Source organism: Haemaphysalis longicornis, unplaced genomic scaffold, assembly GCF_048455015.1.
Source record: "Haemaphysalis longicornis isolate Haplotype H1 unplaced genomic scaffold, Haemaphysalis longicornis Haplotype H1 scaffold_1, whole genome shotgun sequence".
NCBI classification, from domain to species: Eukaryota; Metazoa; Arthropoda; class Arachnida; order Ixodida; family Ixodidae; genus Haemaphysalis; species Haemaphysalis longicornis.
Genome location: NW_027526203.1, coordinates 297,206,244 through 297,228,334, shown reverse-complemented (window position 1 = coordinate 297,228,334; position 22,091 = coordinate 297,206,244). Strand labels below are relative to the sequence as shown.

At 47.7% G+C, this 22,091-nt stretch overlaps 1 protein-coding gene across 1 annotated transcript in view; it reads right to left on the bottom strand.

Annotated features, from left to right (window-relative positions):
• Positions 1-13,133, bottom strand: part of LOC144148690 (uncharacterized) — a 62,569-nt gene extending 49,436 nt beyond the window's left edge. Inside the window, exons 1-2 of the mRNA XM_077680211.1 lie at positions 12,870-13,133; positions 6,896-7,057 (exon numbers count right to left, since the gene is read on the bottom strand). Coding sequence (XP_077536337.1) covers positions 6,896-7,057; positions 12,870-12,992 — 285 coding nt within the window. The 5' untranslated portion in view covers positions 12,993-13,133. The remainder of the gene's footprint in view (positions 1-6,895; positions 7,058-12,869) is intronic.
• Between the last annotated feature and the right edge of the window lie 8,958 nt (positions 13,134-22,091).

Genomic DNA, 22,091 nt, shown 5'->3' with positions numbered 1-22,091 from the left:
AAAAACCACATTCTGCACCTGGTCATGATGGTGTGACATGGCAGCACCTGCGTTACTTGGATGAGTCTGCACAATTGATACTGCTTGATATAATTAATACTTACTGGACCTCGGGCGACGTTCCCGATGACCTCAAACTGACGCTAGTTCATCGAATACCCAAGCCAAACAAAGACCCCTCTGTGCTGACTAACCTTCGGCCAATTTCACTCACGCCCACCCTCTGCAAACTTATTGAGCGCCTAATCAATAACCGCCTTCAGGATTATTTGGAATACATGCGTCCGTGGTTTCACCCGTCTCAAACCGGATTCCGTCCTCACCTAAGTACGCACGACTGCCTTTGGCTGCTCCGACGTGTTCTTAATCGCACATCCCGCGCTGGCAACCCGGATTACGTCCTCACTTTTGATGTGCGAAAAGCATTCGACAACGTTAGCCAATCGGCAATCCTCGAAGAGCTCACTGTGGCCTTCCCCAGCCAAAGGGCCCATAACTGGATTCGGAATTTTCTTGAAAATCGACCAATTCGGCTCAACGGCACACATTTGGGATGGACCTCAAGAACTTTTTATTTAGATAGGGGTGTTCCCCAGGGTTCTGTCCTTGGACCCGTTCTTTTTTATTTGTCCATGGCACGCGTAGCCCGCAACCTGGAACGGAATACTGCGGCTTGTTTTGCTATCTACGCTGACGACCTCACAGTGTGGGTTCAAGCCACCGACTACAAATGCACTGAAGACATGGCTACAGAATTGCAGGCGGCGGCAAACAGCCTCTAAACCACTCTCCCAACCCTCGGGCTTGAGCGGGCACCCGAGAAGAAAGAATTTCTCCTGGTCCACGGTCAGCACCAACCGCCCGCCAACATGCATCATACAATCTACATCGGCGACACACCCATTGCCTCAAAATGTGGCCATATTCGTCTACTAGGTGTTCCCCTCGCTAGCCACAACAGTGCTCGGCAATGGATAACGCAGCTGCGCAAAAAATGAAAACCGATGCTGCCGATTGGTCGGTCGATCGATTGGTTATAATCGATTGGCTATAATCGAGAGATTATAATCTCTCGCCTTTTCAACAAATTTGGCGGCACTAACCAATCGGCGTGTCTCACGCTCTCAAGGGCAGTAGCCGCGCTTCGGCCATCTGACTTATGGCGCCCCGGCTTATGACTTCTCTTCGACTCACAAAAAGCACTTAGCGGTGATTTACCGGACCATGCTTCGTACGATCACTGGACTTCCAAGGTATACTCGCATTGACGCTCTTGAACGGGCTGGCGGCCGGTCCCTCCGATGGAAGAGCTCGTTGCGGAAGTGCGACATCGGCTTCGAACTGCACTCTGTGCGTGGGATGAACGTGTACTTCCAGTGCATACTTCTGTCGGCCTCACCACCCCCTCCCCCCTGGTTAAGCCCGCCTGTTACAGTTGCTCACCAACGAACCAGAATTCCGCTTTCCCGTCGTACTGCTCGTGAAAAGGCCCTTCAGCGCGTCCTCGCAGCGAAATTGCCGGACGAGGTCGATATTTTTACGGATGCTAGCCCCTCCTCTTCCACTATGGGCCTGACATGGCGCTGCCCAGCTCGACCGGACCTGAACGGCTCCCTCACACGTGACGCTTTTAACTCGTCCCCCCTGGAAGCGCAACTCCAGAGCATCCTTAGTGCACTCGATCATTTGGCCTTCACTATTGCAAATCCGCCACCTCCACGCATCCGGATTTTCACAGACTCTCACCAAGCCCTCCAAGAGCTGCGCAAGCCCTTCACCGATCATCCAACAGCGCACCGAATACAACGTATGACCACCATTGTGGCCCGTAATGGGATCGCTACCCGTTTGGCATGGGTGCCGGGTCACACGGATTCGGATGGGGACAACCAGGCTGCACATGATGCAGCACGGGAGCGTCTTGATTGTGCTCCTCCCCTATTTGACAACTCGTCGCCATCCTCCCCCTGCCCTCGGCTTCAACTTGATCTCGCACGCCAGGCACGGAAGTGCTGTCTTTCTTCCATTACCTCCCCTGGCTACCTTTCTCTGGCTCCCCCGATGCCTCGCTCTGCGGAAGTATTCGTCAACAAAGCTAGGGCCAACGCAGCTCTCACACCCCACTCCACTAGAAAATGGATTTACCCAACGGGGTCTCCATCTCCTTACTGTCCCAACTGCCGGATGATCGTATTCGCCACCCTTGATCCCCTAATCTGGCGCTGATCCGCGTTTTAACCGTACCGGCCTATCCTCACCAATGCTATGCCTCCCGATGCCTCACAAGATGACCATTTATTTGAAGATCCTAATTTTCTCAGAGCCCTTGGGCTGTTCGGCGTAGAGAGTGGTCTATCAAGATTAGTGCAGACTGGGGCCTACTCCGGTCGTGAAAATTGCCTAATAATAGATCTTCACCTTCCTCAGCGGTCTGAAGGGAACTCCTGTGCGGTCTTCATGGACGCCTAATCTCTTTAACTAGGCTACTCGTCCCTTTCCATTCTTTCCCTGCCCCTATTTTGGACGCATAGCCTTCCCTCCATTACCACGTTAGGGGACCTCAGGAGAAAAGTGAAGGGAAAGTTAATTGGGGCAAATCAGAAATGCCCCAATAAACACCAAACAGGAATGTATAACATCAGTCAAACAGGAATGTACACTCAAAGCACACATATAACATGAAAACATACATTATATGGTATGGCTCGTCGGCTCAAGTAAACATGTTATTTCTCTCGAGAAGGAACGGCGGTTGGTAGGAACAACGTTGAGTGATAAGACAGAGCAATTTGCTTCGTTCTATTTCGATAACGCTTCACCATGACTAACCTAATGGAACCTCTGCGTGCGTTTTTCGTTCCCTCTGGTACAGGGACTATTAACTCGTGTCGTCGCTTACTTTCAGTGTTACGATCACTGTGACTGATTGCATTCTGTGAAACGATTTCAAGAATGTGATGTTGTCGACCTCGCGGGCTCCCGGGCCTGTCGGGCTGCATCACTGCCACCGACCCTTGCCTATTGGCCTTGAGGACATAGCGTGCGCCACCTACGAGTGGCGTCACTTGTAGGACGCCGGGTTATGTTGTCGTCTGCTATAACACATTGCCTGTGCTTATGCGACTGCGTGTTTGTTGTTGTTGTGGCCACCGTGTGTCCCCTCCTCGCGGTTTTGACGCGAATTACACAAAAAAACTCCCAAGCATTTCCCCGAGGGTGAACATGGTTAAGTGCGAATGCACGGGGTGATGCTATGAGGGGGAGTAAAGTTAAAATCCGTTGGCATTCGCCCGTGAGCGCGCGCGAGCCGACCCACGGAGGTCTGGCAGTTTATCGCTGCATATATAGGGGGGTACGCCGCGCCGAGCCAGGTGGCTGAGAGAGGAGGCGAGCGCAAGGGGAGAGGGACAGCGGCGCACGGCAGCTGCAGCCGAGCGAGGGGGAGAGGAGAGAGTGTGACGTCACGGTGGAGAGAGAGGCGCGCGGCAGCTGCTGGGGAGAGGAGGCGCGCTGTGACGTCATACCATGACGTCACGGCGCGAGGAGCGGTGCGGGGAGCGGCGCGCACCCGCGCAGCCACGGCGAGGAGGCGGAGCGAGCGTGGTCACGTGGTGAAGTGACGTCACCGCGCCGTTGCTACCGACGCTCCTCTCCGCTCCACGCCGTTGCTAGGGAGAGGAGGACTGCGGACGCCGCCGCCGCCGGCGGTGGAAGGTTTGGGGTCGCTTATAAAGTGCATTCGCACTTAAAAAGTGGACTACAGATCGAATTATCCGGCAAGCAATCAGCGACTCGCTTGTTCCCGGCGACACCGCCGAGTCTAGGTAAATAGTTGCTACCATCGCGACCCACAGCTCGTACGCAGCCAAGACGATGCAAATGATGCCAAGAAATGTGCACTGTTAATTCATTATCAAATACTTGCGACGTGACATGTACGAGACTGTGTGTGCAACGGAAATAAACCTTGCAACAGCGGGGGAACCGAGCCGCTCAGTTGTGATCTCACCCTCGGTACTGCGCGCATTGCTAGGAAAATAAATGACTACGTGAGAACGGCGAGCTGATTGCTTCGCCGCACGTGCTTAAAAGTGCTGGTACGATCTGCAGTCTGGCTTAAGCAGTGCATATTGCCCCTCCAATGTTTTTTTATAGTTATGCCCTGATTTTATTAACGATCACTGCCGTACTCTGTACGGCTGATACGTCTACTTTTTCGCGACAACCTGCCCGCAATGTATTAATGGTGTGAACGCAAGTTTTCAACGCCTTCGAGCGGGTTTAGATATGCCGATGTTTACTTTTCATTTGAACCTCGCCGTGGGAATTTATAATTGCAGCGTGGCTTTTGTCCGTTTACAGTGAGCCCGCCTTTCTCTAGAATCAAGTTCAAGAACTTACGACTGCTCACAGAAAACTAGGCTGTGCACGAGCTAGGCGAAACACGTCGTGGGGTAATGGGGAGTTTTAGAGTAGTGGATCCAAGCGTTGGTGGCCCCCATGAGAAGTTAGGGGAACCGAAACGCAACACGCTCGCGCGCTATGAGTTTTAGAATTGGCCTTCTCCAATTGCTCGCAGCCGGCTTCCGATGCTCGGAGTCGGATGCTGGGAACTTTAAGCTTAGCGTCGCGGCAGATATTTCATCGCTGCTATCGTTACAGTAGCGAATGATAGTCCCTAACCACCTCCTTTCTAGCATGCGGAACTTTGTATCCGCGGTAATTGCCATTTAAGCGATCGATGATCGATATATATATATATATATATATATATATATAATATAGTAAGGAAATGAGGGGCTCGTTGAGGAAATACAGAAAGATAGGTCCGCAGTCTACAACGCCAAAGGAGGCATAGGGGTGTGGTTATGCTTTTTTTTGCTACTGTAATGAAGTTAACTTTTTTTAAATATACAGAAGAAAGAAAGAAAGAAAGAAAGAAAGAAAGAAAGAAAGAAAGAAAAACACGTGCCCAGAGTGGGGACCGAACCCACGCCTTTCGATTCTTTCTTTCTTTCTTTCTTCTGTATATTTAAAAAAAGTTAACTTCATTACAGTAGCAAAAAAAAAGCATAACCACACCCCTATGCCTCCTTTGGCGTTGTAGACTGCCGACCTATCTTTCTGTATATATATATATATATTGTCCCGTGACACCTACACGGCCAATGCCCCATACTGCCATAGATCATCACAGAAGACGACGAGGACGACGAAGAAGTGGCGGGGTCGCAGTGCGCGCTGTTATGGCCGCATTGCATGGGGCATTGGCCGTGTTGGTGTCACGGGACAATATATATATATATATATATATATATATATATATATATATATATATATATATATATATATATATATATATATATATCGATTGCTCTGGATATCAATATATATCGATATCCACAATACCAGACCGGTATTGTGGAGGTCGTGGGTTCGGATCCCACCTGGCGGGCATTTTTTCTCCACCTTCTTTCTTTCTTTCCAAATTCTTTATCTGTTTCAATGACCTACCACATCCTGCCCTTTGCTTTCCGAGGTTTTCTTGACTGCCAACTCTTATCTCTGTGTTATATATATATATATATATATATATGTGTGTGTGTGTGTGTGTGTGTGTGTGTGTGTGTGTGTGTGTGTGTGTGTGTGTGTGTGTGTGTGTGTGTGTGTGTGTGTGTGTGTGTGTGTGTGTGTGTGCGTACCTGCAGCGGCCTCGGCCGATTATTGCGCGCAGGTATCGCTATCCTACGGCTGCTCACCGCACTGCGCGTGAACGGGCCGGCCGGCGCTGCCGGGACCGACCTCCGCGGCCGGTCGGCGTAGATCGCGGCGGGTATTAGCGCAATCATTTGAAAATCACAGCTGATGACACTACCTAGCACAACTGTTCACCACACTGACATGCACTTTCACGAATGTTGACCTTTTTTCGGCGATCAGTGTGATTTTTAAAAAGCGGCGACAAGGGGACGAATTCTAGTGGTTGCTGGAAGGGCGTCGGAAGATATCGGGCGGGGTTGATTTCCCGCCGGGTCTCACGCGATTGGCGCGGAGCGAAAACGCCACCCAGCCTGCGTCACGCGAATAAGTTTTGGCTATAATTCGGTGGCGTCGCGTAGACCCCGCGGGAAATCAACCCCGCCGGATATCTTCCGGCGCCCTTCCGGATGCCTTCCGGCACCCAGTAGAATTCGGACAGAGGTGTTGCTGCCGCCACCTGCGTCGGTTCGGGCCGCTTCGTGGGCCGTGCGGGAAGGCACGGCGGGCGCGTGTGCGGAGCGTTTCCGCGAGCATTAAACGCTTCATGATTTCCTGCTTTATCAATTTCTTGCGAACGACAAGCGAAATCTAGAAATTTAGCAACAGAGTTGATCGGGAAGACGAGCCGAAGCTTACACCGTGTTCGGTCGCATACGTCCGCGACTCCGCATACACCACCATGCTCAAGTTGTTTGCGGGCAGCCTACCGCAGTTGATACGGTTATACAGACTCCATGAGGTCAAACCACGCTTCACGCACTAAGAATTAACTTCAAACGCCGCATATTAACACGAACATACACTTAGAATGCGCGTCCTAAACGAAGCGTCACGCATTGTAAGCCAACTACGCAGCAAGATAGGAACGGGGATCCTACAAGGGACGTCAAAACGATCGCGCAGCGCCGGTATCTCCAGTGGTGGTCATCGCGGCCAATAGGGAGTCTGTGACCTAAAGTTGTTGTAGTTCTTTATTAAACCCAAGGATTTTCCAAATGTTAATGACAGGTTGTACGGTTTCTCTCGATGGCGGTTGGAAAATCATTCGAATCTTCGCGAATTAGACTTTCTCAGATAGCGGCATGTGCCAAGAGAAGGTCGCACACCATAGTACGTGTAAAATGGCCCAACTTACGAATAGCGTCGTAGGCAGAAGCGTTCCCGTGGCAGAAAAGGCTGACGAGAGGAGAATCAGGAACGAGATTACCCAGAAGGTAAACGATATTAAAATGAGGAAAAGAACAGCTCCCCTGGTGAGCCAGAGCATTGCTAGGGAGAACACAATTATCCCCAGAACCTGTAAAGAAAAATAAAAAGACATTCAGAAACAGACAGGCGCACTGACTGACTTTAAAGAAGAAGGGGAAAGGGGCCTGAACTGCCTATAATAAACTGAAAAAAAAATTCTTGGGAGGCGGCTTTATACTCAGACGGAACACATCGGGCCGCAGCTAATCACAGAAAAGTTACGCACGGAGGGGGAAGCAGGCGATGTTAGATTGGGCAGGCCGCGTCCGAACAAGTTTCAGCTCTGCCACTCGCGTGGTTGTCTTCTACCGAAAATTTATTCTTTTCTTCGGGTTATTAAAGGGTGTTGCTCTTTTGTTTCCACAAACTCGTCATGTTGCTTCAAACATCACGCACGCACGCATGTACAGAGAGAGAAAGAGACGAGATCAGGTATCGGAACTACTTTCGAAGAGTTTGTCAGTAAAAAAATTAGGGCCGTTCCACTATGTGAGGTGGATGATCAGCGAAGCTGTATATAAATCCATCCCATTTAATTAATGGAAAATCATAATCTCTTTTTAAAGGCGGATCGTTATCGTTTATCATGACTCGTTCGCTAACGTGTAAGTGGAGTTAGATGTATACATACATTAGGTAATCGCAGTATACAGCTTAGGCGGAAAGGGAGTTCTGAATTAAGTATTACACGTGGTTACCATTACTAATGTTGGGTATGTGAGCTATTGTTTAGCTGTTATTCGAACTCATGAGTTGTGGACATCGGGGGCTTTTAGGGGCGAAGACCCTTAGGGGCTCGGGCTGCTGGCGTCTAATGTCGTCTCACGTAGTCACGGTACTAAAACTTCGGGACACTCGTGTACGCCTCGCGCTAGAACGTAACGCGTATACTAAAAAAAAAAAAACCGGGGCAGCGCAGGAGAGCATCGCTCGTTCCTCTCCACCGATCTTCTCGTTGTCTTCCCCTTCCACGCCCCCGGATCTTCTCCTGCTCCGACATAAGAAGGCATGACAACTGGAATACCGGATGGCCTCCCCAACAGGTTACCTTTTCAACGTTGGCACGCAACTAAGAGCGGCTAAAGTATTCATAAATAAGTTTTGTGCTGACGCTGCGTATACTCCCCATATAATTCAGAAATGGACCCGCAGACCTGAGGGACGGTAACATTGCCCTTATTGCAACCTGAACGTCAAATCTGGTTTACACCACCCTATCTGGTCATGCGTATACTTCCAGGAGCATCGGACACAGCTTCTATCACGTCACAACCGTTTACCTTCTCTGAAATATCAGACAACCTAGACTGCGATGAGCTTTTTTCGGAGCTTGCTAGCTTTGCAGTTAAGAGTGGTCTGGCGCGGGTAGTCTACAGCAGGGCGACGCCTAGTGCGTCACACTGACTGAAAAAGTGTGAAGTGTCACTAAGAACTGCAACTTATCCTACTCTACATATCCCCCTTCCCTCACAACCCCAACCACCCCCTCATTGGCTCTGGCCTTCCTGTCAAATAAAGGCTTCAACTAACTAACTAAGAAAACACCGGGACACTAATTTACGCCTCGCGCTAGAATGCTTCGTGGTTAAAGACACGAGACTTTTAGAGCAAAGCTGTATACCTCTACGCCCCAACGGTTTCATCTCCGTTGGCAAAAACGCCAAGGCGCCAATATTACGCTTATACACTGCATGCTTCGCCCCTCCCCAGGTTTCATGATAGTGGCGATGGCCCGAGATTTTTTTTAGTGCGAAAGCACTTCCACCCTATCTTTCTGGATTTTGAGAATGTAAGCTAAAGCCTCAGTCGTTGCGTCATCGTTGCCAGACGAAGTGCTGGCGGGGAAGCGGGAGGGAGGGGGGAGGACATGGGTATGAACCGTCCTGACGTTAAGCTTAATGTTACGCTTGGAGGTCTAACGCCGTCAACCGGCTCCCGCAGCTTGGATTACACTGAGTTTTACGTTGCTTGACATGTTAAGCTTGAGTCGTGTTATGTTATGGCTGTTAGGGTAAGGGCTGCCAAACGTTAGGCCTAAGCATAGGCTTAACAAGAGCGAATGGTGGAAACTTTTAGTGGAAGGAAAAAAGACAAATGAAAACTGGTGGTGATGGCGCTTTCACGCCCCCATCTTAAGCCACAGTGTGAGCTACGCTTGTGAGAGCGCATTGTCTCGTCTTCTTTCTTCGTCCTCGTGCCGTTTGCGCTTTGAATATTCAAGTATACCACAAGAGCGAGAGGTATTTGATAACGCTTTATGAAACTGCTAATGAACTCAATCATGTCACTCAGTCAAAGGTTCAATCAATCGATCGATCGATCGATCGATCAATCAATCAATCAATCAATCAATCAATCAATCAATCAATCAATCAATCAATCAATCAATCAATCAATCAATCAATCAATCAATCAATCAATCAATCAATCAATCAATCAATCAAACAAACAAACAATAAATAAATAAATAAATAAATAAATAAATAAATAAATAAATCAGAGGACAAGCACTACGAGGGCCGACTACAAGGCGTCTGTATGGGTATGCTCTCAAGTCTAACAATGGGTTACAGACCCACAGAGCATGTATTGGTCAACGCTTTGTAATAAGCAGGAACGCATGCTGCTTTCGCACGGTATTCCGTGGCTGGCACAGAAAAACCAACTGTACTTTTTTTTTGTTTTGAGAACATGCTCCAAGCAGAAGGCCGGGACCAGATATAGTCATTTGACGTTGCTCTTAGTTAAAAAAAAAAGCCCATAGGGAAGCTTCGCCAATCCCGTGCCACAATTCGTAGTGCATGCGGAAGTGTATGGGGTGGCGATATCCATTATCACTTCTTTGACATTCTCTACATTAATAAACAACTGCTGCTGCGGCGAGTGGCATAATTGTATGCACAACACGGCTATTTACCAATATAGGCCAACTTGCACTTACACTTCAGCGTCCTTTTAGGAAGCTGCTCTATAAATCTAGCACGATTCCATGGATACCATAAATATCTAGTTCTGACCAGAGCGAGTTAGAGGTAAAGATGGATACATAACTCACCAATTAATCGTGAAGAGGTCAGCCGTGATAATTTCAGGGCTGCCCGAAAGCCCTGACGCACCTTACACACAGTTGCAATACAGCATCACACTGCATCAGCGGTGGGCAACCTCTTAAATTTCGACCTAATGCCGTCAACCACAACTTCAAATGTATTTCAGGGAGGTAAGGTGAGAGGATGCTGCGTGGGAGTGGATGAGCGAATGAGCTAGGTCTGAGGTTTAGACCTCAAACGCAGCTGACTGTGTTGAGGTTAATTTCAGGTGCATTGAGGTTGAGATTAGGGTCGAGGTCAAACAGATATTCGATATCTGCATGCTTACTGTTTAGTGCGAACATTTTTTTCGCTCTATTGTTATTTGTGTAGTAAAACATGAGGTGAAGGAAATATTTCACACAACTGACCTTTGAATTCGTGTCACAAGGTTTGCAATAGTCACGCATGATATTTTCAGTGAACTCCTAGCATGAATACTGTCCCGAGGAAACGTTGCTTTATCGTTTCTGCTAGTACTGTGGCCTTCACTCGTCTGCTTAGTGAATTGTGATGCTGTCGTTGTCCGAGTGTTATTTAGTTGTGGGTTACCTTTTAGTTATTATGTATTGACAAAACAGTGACTGCGCTATTGAATTTATTGCCATTTGTATTTTGCAACCCACTCCCCTGCTAGAATGCCTCGGCACTGCTGGGTACTCTAAATAAATAAATAAATAAATAAATAAATAAATAAATAAATAAATAAATAAATAAATAAATAAATAAATAAATAAATAAATAAATAAATAAATAAATAAATAAATAAATAAATAAATAAATAAATAAATAAATAAATAAATAAATAAATAAATAAATAAATAAATAAATAAATAAATAAATAAATAAATAAATAAATAAATAAATAAATAAATAAATAAATAAATAAATAAATAAATAAATAAATAAATAAATAAATAAATAAATAAATAAATAAATAAATAAATAAATAAATAAATAAATAAATAAATAACAGCGTGGTTCGCGATCTTGCTTCCAACATCAACAGTAGGGCGGTAACCTTTCCCACGAATGCGAAGTAGACCGTATGCAGTTATCGCAATGAATACGGTCTTCGTGAGAATCGAACTCCGTTCTGGCCCAAAAAAGAAAGATCGACACTGCTTGACAATGGTTGGGCAGCGAGGGTGTTAAAGAACATGGCATTACAAAATTAATGACAAATGCGCTTCGAAATGCAATTTGACAAAACTTTTTATCCGAGCGCATTGGCTGTAGCGCAGTTTCTACGAGTGCGAGAAACAAAACACGTTATTTTTAAATGTGCAGTAGAGCATTCTTACGAAATAATTAATTCAGAGGAAATTTGAGGACGGAAGTTTTATAACAAAAGACAAACATGGAGCTGTCCGTTCCAAATCGGCTTTGTGATGCGGCTGGAATGGCTGGCGGCTTCATGTTATTCGTGTTATGCGACTGGTATTCACAATATTTGCCGAAATTGGCACGGTTATGTAGTCGTTTGACGCTGAGCAGACTAATGTCATTTAATGTTGTTTCAGGGTAGTTCAGATTAAAACGAGTTGCAGCCGCTTCCTGCAACTCCTGCGGTAGGAGTCCATACTGACAGAATTGCGAATTGTTTACAACTCCACGGTGAACTATCTTCTTATCATAAACTCGGTGTAACGATCGGGTCATCTAAGCGATCAATCGTGCTACATTGGAGTAGTAAGAGCTACAGGGCATTCCTGCGAAATTTGGCTTTGCCGCAAAGCGTACTCTGCTAGCGGACCACGGCAAGAAGAAATACCGAGGAGTGAGCCGTATACACTGCTTCGCTCTAAACAAGGTCTCGTCAGTACGTTCCTACACATGCGAACGCCGTGTTATGGTTGTAACCTTTATCACCATGCATGCGAAATTTCGAGAGCGATACTTTTGATGGTTTATGTACACCAGTCAACGCGTATCACTGAAAGAAAAAAAAACTGTTTGACGATTAGTAAAGTAGCACGCGCCTTTCTTCGGGTGACCCGTACAATGACAAAACCAATTTCTCACAGTCGACTCCAGTCACCTTCCCCGTGTTCTTTCCTCTTGGCAGAAAAGGGGGCCAAAAGGACGCATTGTTTTGCCCGACAGTGGATGTATTTAAACTCGCCCTGCATGCGAGCCATTTTGCTTGGCTGAAAAGTATCGCTCCCTCTCGCTTTTTAAACAAGTCGAGTGGAAGGCGTGCTGTTAACACGCCGATACGTTCGGAGAATTTTGCGAGATCGGTTATATACGCGATCGCTCGGCAAACATGCAATGCAGAAAAAGGCCCAATTATCGGAATGAGCAAATTAGATCAAACGCAGCCGTCAAGCATATTTGCCACCAATGGACCCGATGGTGCAAGACCACGGAAATAGGTCAACTGCAGCTCGTGTCAACTTGTCATTCACTCATTTTATGTTTCATGACGATGTTCTGACAATGCCTCATTCGGTAGATATTTGTTAACTGACGCGTGTTTCACTATCACACAGCTGCGCGTAGGTGAAATGCGTTTTTTCGCGCTCCTTAGTTCGTGGGATGCGTATGCGTTCCTCCTTCACCTTTTTGCTGACGCCTGCGCGCGTCAAGCATATCGCCTACGTTGAGAAACAACACGGGCGTTATGCATGACAAGCGGCCTGAGGGTACACGAAATGGGAGCATGGTTAGAGGTGCACCAAAGGCGGTATTGGTTACTGTTAGCTGCAGTGTGAGGGGTGGGGCCCCGGGGATCTTGGGCCAACTGCCGCGCACGCTGCGGGGGCGTACCATTTCGATGGCGGTCAGGAGACCGCTGATGGTGGATATGAAGCCCTGCTGCACGGAGACGAACTTGATGGTCGGTCCTTCCCTGATTACTTGGGTCCTGATCGTGGTAGTCGTGGTTGCCATGGTTTCTCAGCTGCCTGGACGGCCGCACGTTCTTCGGACAGCGGTGGTGGGCGGCGGCTGCGGGAGCCGCGAGTGATCTTCGCTCGTTGTCCAAAATTAGAGGGCCCAAGCGCGGCACTAAAGATAGCATGAGCGCCCCGCCTTCGTGGCCTCCTTAGCCAGCGTACATCGCAGCTTGGGACGGAACGGCCGCATCGGCGCATCCTGCGCGGGCCGGAACGCACACGCACACGTTGATGAGACGTTCCATCAGCTGGCTTTTATACGGTGCGTTTTTATTAAAAACTGCAACGTCGCGCTGTAATTGAATTTCTGCAGAAACTGCAAAATTGGTGTCTTTTAAAGCGAAGCCTTCTATGTCTCACGAGTAACTTGTGACGGTGCCGGAAAAAACTGCTCTGCAGGAAAGCCAACTTTACACATTGGGTTTCCACAAAAGGCACGTCAACCTCACACAACATAAACAAGGGGATGTCCTAACACGCAGAACGTGATCCACTGTGGTAGACGAATGCACTTTAGCGTCATATGGTTGAGCGATGATGATGATGAAAGCATCCTCTAACAGTCGCAGAGATGGCGCGTTGATCACGCCACACGCTTAACCAATGGCAAGCCCCAGTCAGCGACAACGCGGAGCTAACCGAATCAGCATATCCAGATGACCCAGTCACAAACTAATAGATACAAAGTCATCACAAAAGCACATTCGGTTAGCTCAGCGTAGTCGTAGATTTGGGCTGTGACTGATTGGATTGTGGACTTTGCAATCTTCGCGTTCCAAACATCTTTTTTCCAGAAAGGGGCATTAGGTTTTTTTGAACTCTTCCACGTCGTAATTATAAAAAAAAAAAAAAATCCCGCGCCTTCCCGCGCCTTCTCGCGAGGGGAACACGAGTAAATGCAGAGCATTGGGGCCTCAGTACTGATTGAAGGCAGTGTTGCTTCCATCGCTTCTTCCGTGATGCTGGAGTAGGCAGGGCACGAGCGTCAACCAAGGAAGGAAGGAGCAACGAGGTGACTGAAACACGAGCGACCGCTAGCCGCTATATTTGCAGCGCGCGCAGTAGAGGGAGAGCAGTACGGGGGGGAGAGCGCGCATGCGCCCCACCGCGCCCCACCGCGCTACGCCCCACCGCGCTGCTATCACGCACCTGTTACGCCGAGACCTCCGCTGGACTCTCTGGACTCTCTGGACTTCTGGACTCTCCGCTGCCTCCGACGTTCGCGCTGTGATTTCTGCGGACTTTTGATTCTGCATCAAGAGTGGTCAACCTTTCCCTATCGCGACCAGTGCTGCGCGTGGCGGCCGCCCTTCTTCGGCTGTCCAGGCCCTGTATGAGGTGGGCCGGCGGCTTGCCGACGTCGCGCCTACCCCTGAATACGCGGTCAATGGCAGCGCGTTTTCATCGCCTGTCCACGCGGACGTGCCGGCGTTTCATGGATTTCAGGATGACGCTGTTCGCTGGGTACAGCTAATTGACAGCCTTGCCGCCTGCCATGCGTGGCCTGAGAACATCAAGCGGTCAATCGCTGAAGAACGCCTGCGCGACACTGCTCGGGCATCGAATCTGTACGAAGGACACACGCATTCGACCTGGGCAAGCTGGAGCGGGGCGTTGATCGCTGCGTTCGGTAACTTCTGAGGTACCTATGACACCCGCTACATGGAGATGCGCAGCCGCTACCAAGGCCGCGAAGAGGACCTCAAGGTCTACATCTATGACAAGCTCCGCCTGCTCGTAGACTGCGGCCTCCCTTGGCTGTCTCCTGCAGCGAGGCAATATGCCATAGATGGCCGTGCGGACCCCACCCAAGCTGCAATCTTCGCGTTGCAGCCACAAGATTTGAGCCTGCAAGATTTCATCCACCTGGCTGTAGAATTGCAGCAGAGTGCATACCGGAAGACAGAGGGGCCTCACCTGCAAGCCTCGATGCAGACCCTGGCGGAGACTCCGGGCCCTTGTCCTGAACTAAGTGATATGGCTGTGAAGGAGGAGGAGACAACCAGCAAGAAGACCCCAATTGTGACTGAGGAAGGGGTCCCGCGACCAAAGTATCCGCACCAAGCCCATAACCAGCCGACGGTTTCCTGCGTGCCGATGGAGGCCTCCCTTGAAGATGAGCCACCTTCGGCTCCCGAAGACTCGGAGAGTTTGTCACGGACGGAGGGCCAGTCACCACCGTCACTTAACGTCTGCCTTCTGGAAGGCCAAGAAGCAAACGAGCTCGAAGTATCACAGAGCTGGAACGACGAAGAGATCCGTCCAGAACTGTAGTCGCTCAAAGAAGAGGAGGTGACTAGCCAGACGACACCGAAGGTCACAGAAGGCGGGGAACCATGTCCAGGATCCCCCGAAATGACGCTGAAAGACAATCTAACGTTCTCCGCGACGAGTGACGCGAATTACCCAAGGGAACGCATTTTGTGTCGACCAGAACGCGAGAAGACGATCGAGAACGACACCTGGAGCAATTCCTCGGCAATGGTCCATGAAGACTCCGTTAAAGGCAAAGCCATCGTTTCGGTTCAAAAGGATGACGCCGAAGGCAGCAACGAGCTAGTGCCAAACGTCCAAACAAAACACGAAAAGCTAGTCAAACTTAAGGATGCACTTGCTGCAGACAAGGATGTATTAGCGACAATTTTCGAAGCAGACGACGAGAATCCTGAATGCAAGCATGCGGATAAAAAGATAGACTCATTCATCCATGGAAAAGACTACCAGATCACCATGAACGACAGCAACACCCTCAAACAAAGGAACCGCTTTGGCAACATAACGCGACTCTTTGAAACGCCAGACCTGATCATTCTGGAAGAAGCCGTCAAGATTTCCTCGTCAATGGAACCAAGCCTCGTTCTGGCACTAGCCGGAAAGGAAAAGCACCGAACCGCGGGACATAGCCATCGAGGAGAGATGTACAACAAACCCTTCAGCCATTCGTGGGACGATCAAGAAGCCATGGGGACCATTCACACACTTCGGTGCCCCTGCTCGCAGCGTGGCCGAGTGTAGAGGCGGGAAGCATTGCGAAAGAAAAGCTGTGAGCATCGTCAGTGGCCAATCCACCAGCAGATCAACGAGGACGGCGGCCGATTGAAAGAGAAGGAAGAAGAAGCGCGGAGCTCGTTCTGTGGGCGAATAAACATGGCGCCTTGAAAATCGGACGTGGTTTCATTACTATATATATATATATATATATATATATATATATATATATATATATATATATATATATATATATATATATATATATATATATATATATATATATATATATATATATATATATATATATATATATATATATATATATATATATATATATATATATATATATATATGAGAAAATGGTTGACTCACGATTAAAACAAAGACAGTGGTTTACTGACGTTTCGACTGGAGGACCGGTCTTCATCTGGGTAACGTACAACCTAGTAACACGCACGCTTATATAGGTGCGGAAGCTGTGCTACAGTGCACCCTTGTTAAGAACATGTCTTAACAAGGATGCACTGTAGCACACCTTCCGCACCAATATGAGCGTGGTGTGTTTCTACGTTGTACATTACTCAAATGAAGAGTGGTCCTCAAGTTGAAGAGTGGTCCTCAAGTACCACGAGGGGAACAAAATGGACAACCAGAGACGGACCTAGAAGAAGGGGAAGCCTATTAACTCAATGGAGGGATGGGACAACAACATTCGGAAACAAAGAATGGACTCGGACAGCGCAGAAGAGCGGTGAAGCTCAATGGGAGAGGCCTTTGTCCTGCAGTCGACCTAAATAGGATGATGATGATGACGATGAATGGGCCCCCAAATTTTGTCTTCATAACGCTTTTGAAGAAATCAGAGAAACCACTCTCCTAGCGCCAAGAGATGGGCTGCAAAAGAAAAGAAAATCGGGACGGGCTAGTCCTCTGAATAGAAACGACTGCGTGCCATGACAGACATGTCACCGATCTAGCTACTCCGCATAACTCCCCTCTATCAAAAACACGGGTCCAAACCTACATAAATAACAGCCGATATGACAGGGTCAAGTACATTTGAAGAAAGTTCCGAAATAAGAAGACCACAATATATACTCACTCCAGCATCTACGAAGGTACTACGAGGCAGCAATTGACGTAGTTGGCTACGTAGGCCTCTTACGTAAATGGCCATTCTACGTGCAGGAACAAAGAAACGGAAGTTGGAGACATCTTCTTGGCAATACGACAAGCGGAAGTATCGAATAGAAGCTTAAACATCATTACATACTCTCAAATGCCATTGGAGTGTTTTCTGCATGCTGAATACACCTCAGTGCATCGGCGAGGTAATCAGAAACTTCACGCCTCTTGGATACCCGGACAGAGGGGCCTGGAAGAGAACGACGCACCGACCAAGAGGTGCGCGAACCCACAAACCGTGCTCCTTGCGACCACGACTACCGCATTCCCCTCCAAGAAAAGCGCCAAGAACGTCTCCTCATCCTACGCCTATAGGAACACGATTTTCAAGGGGGTCTCAATGCCGAAGAATAGCAAGCTCTGTGGAGGATAAACCAACACAAGCATCAACAAATCTATGTGGGCGAAGATGTTAGGTGGGAACATCACGCATTAACTTAGAACTCTGCTAAAATGGGGAAACATCCACCGTCTTCCACGCAACCTTGCTTGAGCAAGGGTAGGCTCAAGGGAGCACAACTGAAACATTACATATTCCACTTCTATCTAGACATGGGAGGCAGCTTTTATCACCTCGTTACCTCAAAATCAGCGCGAACTGATAAGAGGGCAAGGGAAGGAGCTGCTGCATACGGCGCCCTAGACTTCAGTTTCCACCCTTGAGCTCCCGCTTTACCCCCTTTTCCTAACAACTATTTCTTCTATAGCAGAGATCTTTTCTCTCAATGCTTCTCTCTTCGCAAAAAGCGAAAAGGTTCAGTCCGGCATACACATCAGATCACAAACACTTTGAGACACTGACATTGACATCTCACTCAAATTGGCCAACACCCCGCAGCCGCAATCTTTGACGCTCACATCTCACGCCACAGAAGCGCAGAGGGCCTTTTGTCTATTCCGGGCCACGGGGATTAAAAACCCTCGCTGCTAGTCTTTCTCTCTTCGCTGACCTTCAGTGCTCGTGAAGCATAGATCGCAAATGCTGAAACTGCGTTCGAAAAGGCTCCAAAGCAACGCTATCACGTCTTACAAGCGTCACCTGAACTTTTTTTTCTTGGGTTGGTGTCACTGGGGCGTTCACCTATTTATTTTTCTTGTGTTGGTGTTGTTACTCTTTTTTTTCGTCGTTTACTTTTCATTTTGATTCAGCGTTTACATTAACGATTTTATTTTCAATTGTATTTTTATGTCCGGACTTTGCTGGCGGCATTCTCTTGTTTTTCTTTTCTTTTTTTTTAAACGTTTCTTGTTTGTCTTCCTGCAGTACTCCTAATGTCTAATATTCTCCACTCATCAAGACTCCCTAAGTGCACTTCAACGTCCGGGACACTTTGTGAAGCAAGATGCCTCTCAGCCAGGGTACTATTAAGACAAGAAAATATCCGTGCCTGCCTCCGCCATGTTAGCGGTTCATTTGCCCATCCTTTGGCAGATAGCTCCAGAAGTCATGTGCAGGAATTCCTGCCGGTTTACTATCAACGTCCTATTAGTCCCGAGTTACCACCTTGGCAATTTTCTACGTGGTCAATAACAACAACAGTGCCTGGAATCGGGAAAAAGTCAACGATGCCTCCACCAGCCTTGACCTACTCACACTTCAGCATATATCTCGCTGCTATGGCGGGTATACCCACGTATATGCTGATGGGTCCGTGACTTCCGAATCTTCCGCCATAGGTGTATGGGTCCCATCTTCGGGGGTCTCTGTGAGCCAAAAGCTCAGCCACAAGACATCGGCTACAAAAACCGAGCTGGCGGCAGTAAGAGCTGCACTGCAGATTGTCAGGGACTGCCCTCCAAAACCTTGGGTAATTTTCCTGGACTCCCGCTCTGCGCTACAAACGCTTCTCAAGCGTGGAAGTAATCAAGGCCAATTAATACAAGAAATCAACGTCATACACACTGAGGTACTCCGCAACGGGCACACTATTTCTTCGCAGTGGCTGCCAGGACACTACGGCATCACGGGCAATGTGATATCGGATCGGCTCGCGCGCGAGGGCCATTCCACGAGCTCATCAGTACAAGTCCCTTTATCCAAAGAGGACATCAACGGAATAGCCACAACTCTTGGATGGCGCATGCAATTGCAGCACTGGCGGAACCCGGACCTGCAGTACGCCCCCCTTTACGCTATCGACCCGCAGTGTACGTTTCGTATACCTCACGGTTTATCGAGGCAAACAGAGTGTGCTATACATCGCCTGCGCCTCAAAGTAGCCTATACAAAAACCTTTCTTAACAAAATCGGTTTGATGGCATCACCTCTGTGTACGCTTTGCGGTGTACGAGAAGACACGGAACACCTGTTCTGCGTTTGTCCACGTTTTAACTCGGCGCGAACGACAGCGCGAAGTTTATTACGGGCGAGAACTGTCAGCATGGAGGACTTGTTCGGCCCCTGGAACAGCGAAGACAGGGCGGTGCGGGGTTTTAAAGCTCTTGCGCGTTTCCTCAGAGACTCTGGACTCGACTCCAGCCTGTGACTGTCTGTGACTTTTTTTTTTTATGTGTGTTCATGTGTCTGTCTGGTGGAGTTTCTTTCGTTTCTTTTTTCTTTTTCTTATTTGTATTAGTCATGTAAGCATATAACCCTCATCACATGTTCACCAACCATCTGAAGTAGCAAGCCCAGCATTATGCAGGGCTGACCTCTTCGGTCTCATTAAAGAATTCTCTCTCTCTCTCTCTCTCTCTCTCTCTCTCTCTCTCTCTCTCTCTCTCTCTCTCTCTCTCTCTCTCTCTCTCTCTCTCTCATCAACGTATCACCCCCATCTGGTGTAGCAAGCCTTGTCCCTAGCAGGGCTGACCTCACCAGTTCACATTCAAGAGCATTCTCTCTCTCTGTGCCTTATTTTTGAATGTGTCAAAAGCGTTTCATTCTGTTAACCATCAAGTATTCGACAAACTATATCACTACGGATTTAGAGGACCTTTTTTGTCCTCATTAACTAATTATCTAACCGTTTGCATGTTGTTGTTATCGATAACGTCAAAAGCAATCCGCAGCATTTAACTACCGGTGTCCTTCAGGGTTCCATTTTGGCTCCCATTCTTTTTCATATTTATGTCAATGATTTGTGCAATACATCCTGTCACTTATTTCAATACGGAGATGATACGTTGTTACTGGCTCGACAACCTGATTTTAAAAAAGGCAGTCGCGTACCTACAGCAGGATACTGAACAAATTATGGATTGGTTCAATAACAATGTAATAACAGTCAATCTTAAAAAGACACAGTTGGTTTATTTTCAGAATTCGCTGAAACTGATCCCGCATATGATTGCCCTGTTTTGATGCATGGCCCGAACTGCGTAGACTGTGCCTGCTCTCCCATTAAGCCGTATCAACTGTGAAGTACTTAGGCGTACTTTTTGACTGTGACCTGTCCTGGAAGAGCCATGCTGCTTTTAATTGTGCACAGCTTCGAAAAGTGTCCTGTTTGTTATACTCTGTGAAATCCCTCTGGCCGCTATATGCGTGCAAACAAATTTCTCACGCATTGGCTTACAGTGTTGGGCGATATGGCTTATGTTGCTTGTATTTTTGCTCATCCTTTTGTAAAAATAAGATTGGCGCCCTCCTCAAATCTATACTGAAGTCAGTCGTGTACTGCATGCAACGTGATGCGAGTGTAAGCATTTTTCGCTTTTCCCGTATGCCCAGTTTCTCTCACTTTTTCAAGCAGACTGTTGTGCTTAATTATGTTTGGACCATGGAGTTCTGCTCAACCTATGTTCCTGTACGCGAACTTCGCCCGCGGTTCCGCTTTAATGTACCTTGGTTGCGTACTAGATATGGTGAACGTCTTCGCACCTACTATGTCCCCTCGCTTCTGAACACTTTACCGGACGAAGTCTGTTTGTCAAAAAGCCGTAAACAAACAAGGTCTGCCCTGTTTGAATTGTATAACTAAGGCCTGTGAATAGTGAACTGCATCCATCACGGCAAGCTTTTATGTACGAAATTGTTGTCAGCTGCCGGGCACTGCCCCTCAAGCCTCCTCTGGCTTTGGCAGTCCCGCATATGTATTCTGTATTTTGTTATAATAAAGCGTTATTATTATTATTATTATTATTATTATTATTATTATTATTATTATTATTATTATTATTATTATTATTATTATTATTATTATTACTGCTAATTGCGACACACTGCACCATGGGCGTCGGCAGGGGAGGGCAAAAGGGGCATTTGCTGTCCCCAAGCCGCACCAGCTCCTGCCCCTCCCCCCTCCCCTGTGTTTAATACAAAGCCCTGCCTCTCCCCCAACCCCCGCCGTGTTTAATACAAAGGGCCAGAGGGACACCTCAGCGCCAACAAAACAAATGCAGGAAAACCTAACAAAACACGCTCGGGCACTCCACTTTCAGGCAAAGCGTTGGGCTAAGGACCGCATTTTTGAGCAGGCGTGTCACAGAAATGGCAGGATTCTCGTTCGAAGAAATGATGGAAAAAAGGCTTGGTTCATTAACACTGGTGACCTTGGAAAAATTCCTCTATAAACTTTATCAATACCACTATGCTAATTTTTCTGTGGAAACAATAGATGTACCGTCAAATTGGCATTACTCTAAAGATCCTTACGCACTGGTTTATCCTAGTTTTGTCACATTGAGCCGATCAGTAAAGAAATCGTTAGTACTCATAACGTTTCATTGCTAACAAATCATAGGCGTTTCGTTAAAAGCAACCTACATATCACTGCACGGTACAAACCTTGCCCCTTTTAGAACTCTAGGAAACCAAACTAGAACTCTAGGGAACCAATTGCTGATACCGCTCGACAAAGGTCACCAAGGCTCAGCGTCTATGCGAACGGTTTTATCTGTTACAAACTCTTATCGTGATGATACTCACCAAGGGAAAAAGAAACGCGACCCATTGTTGTTTACCTTCTTCGACTTCTCA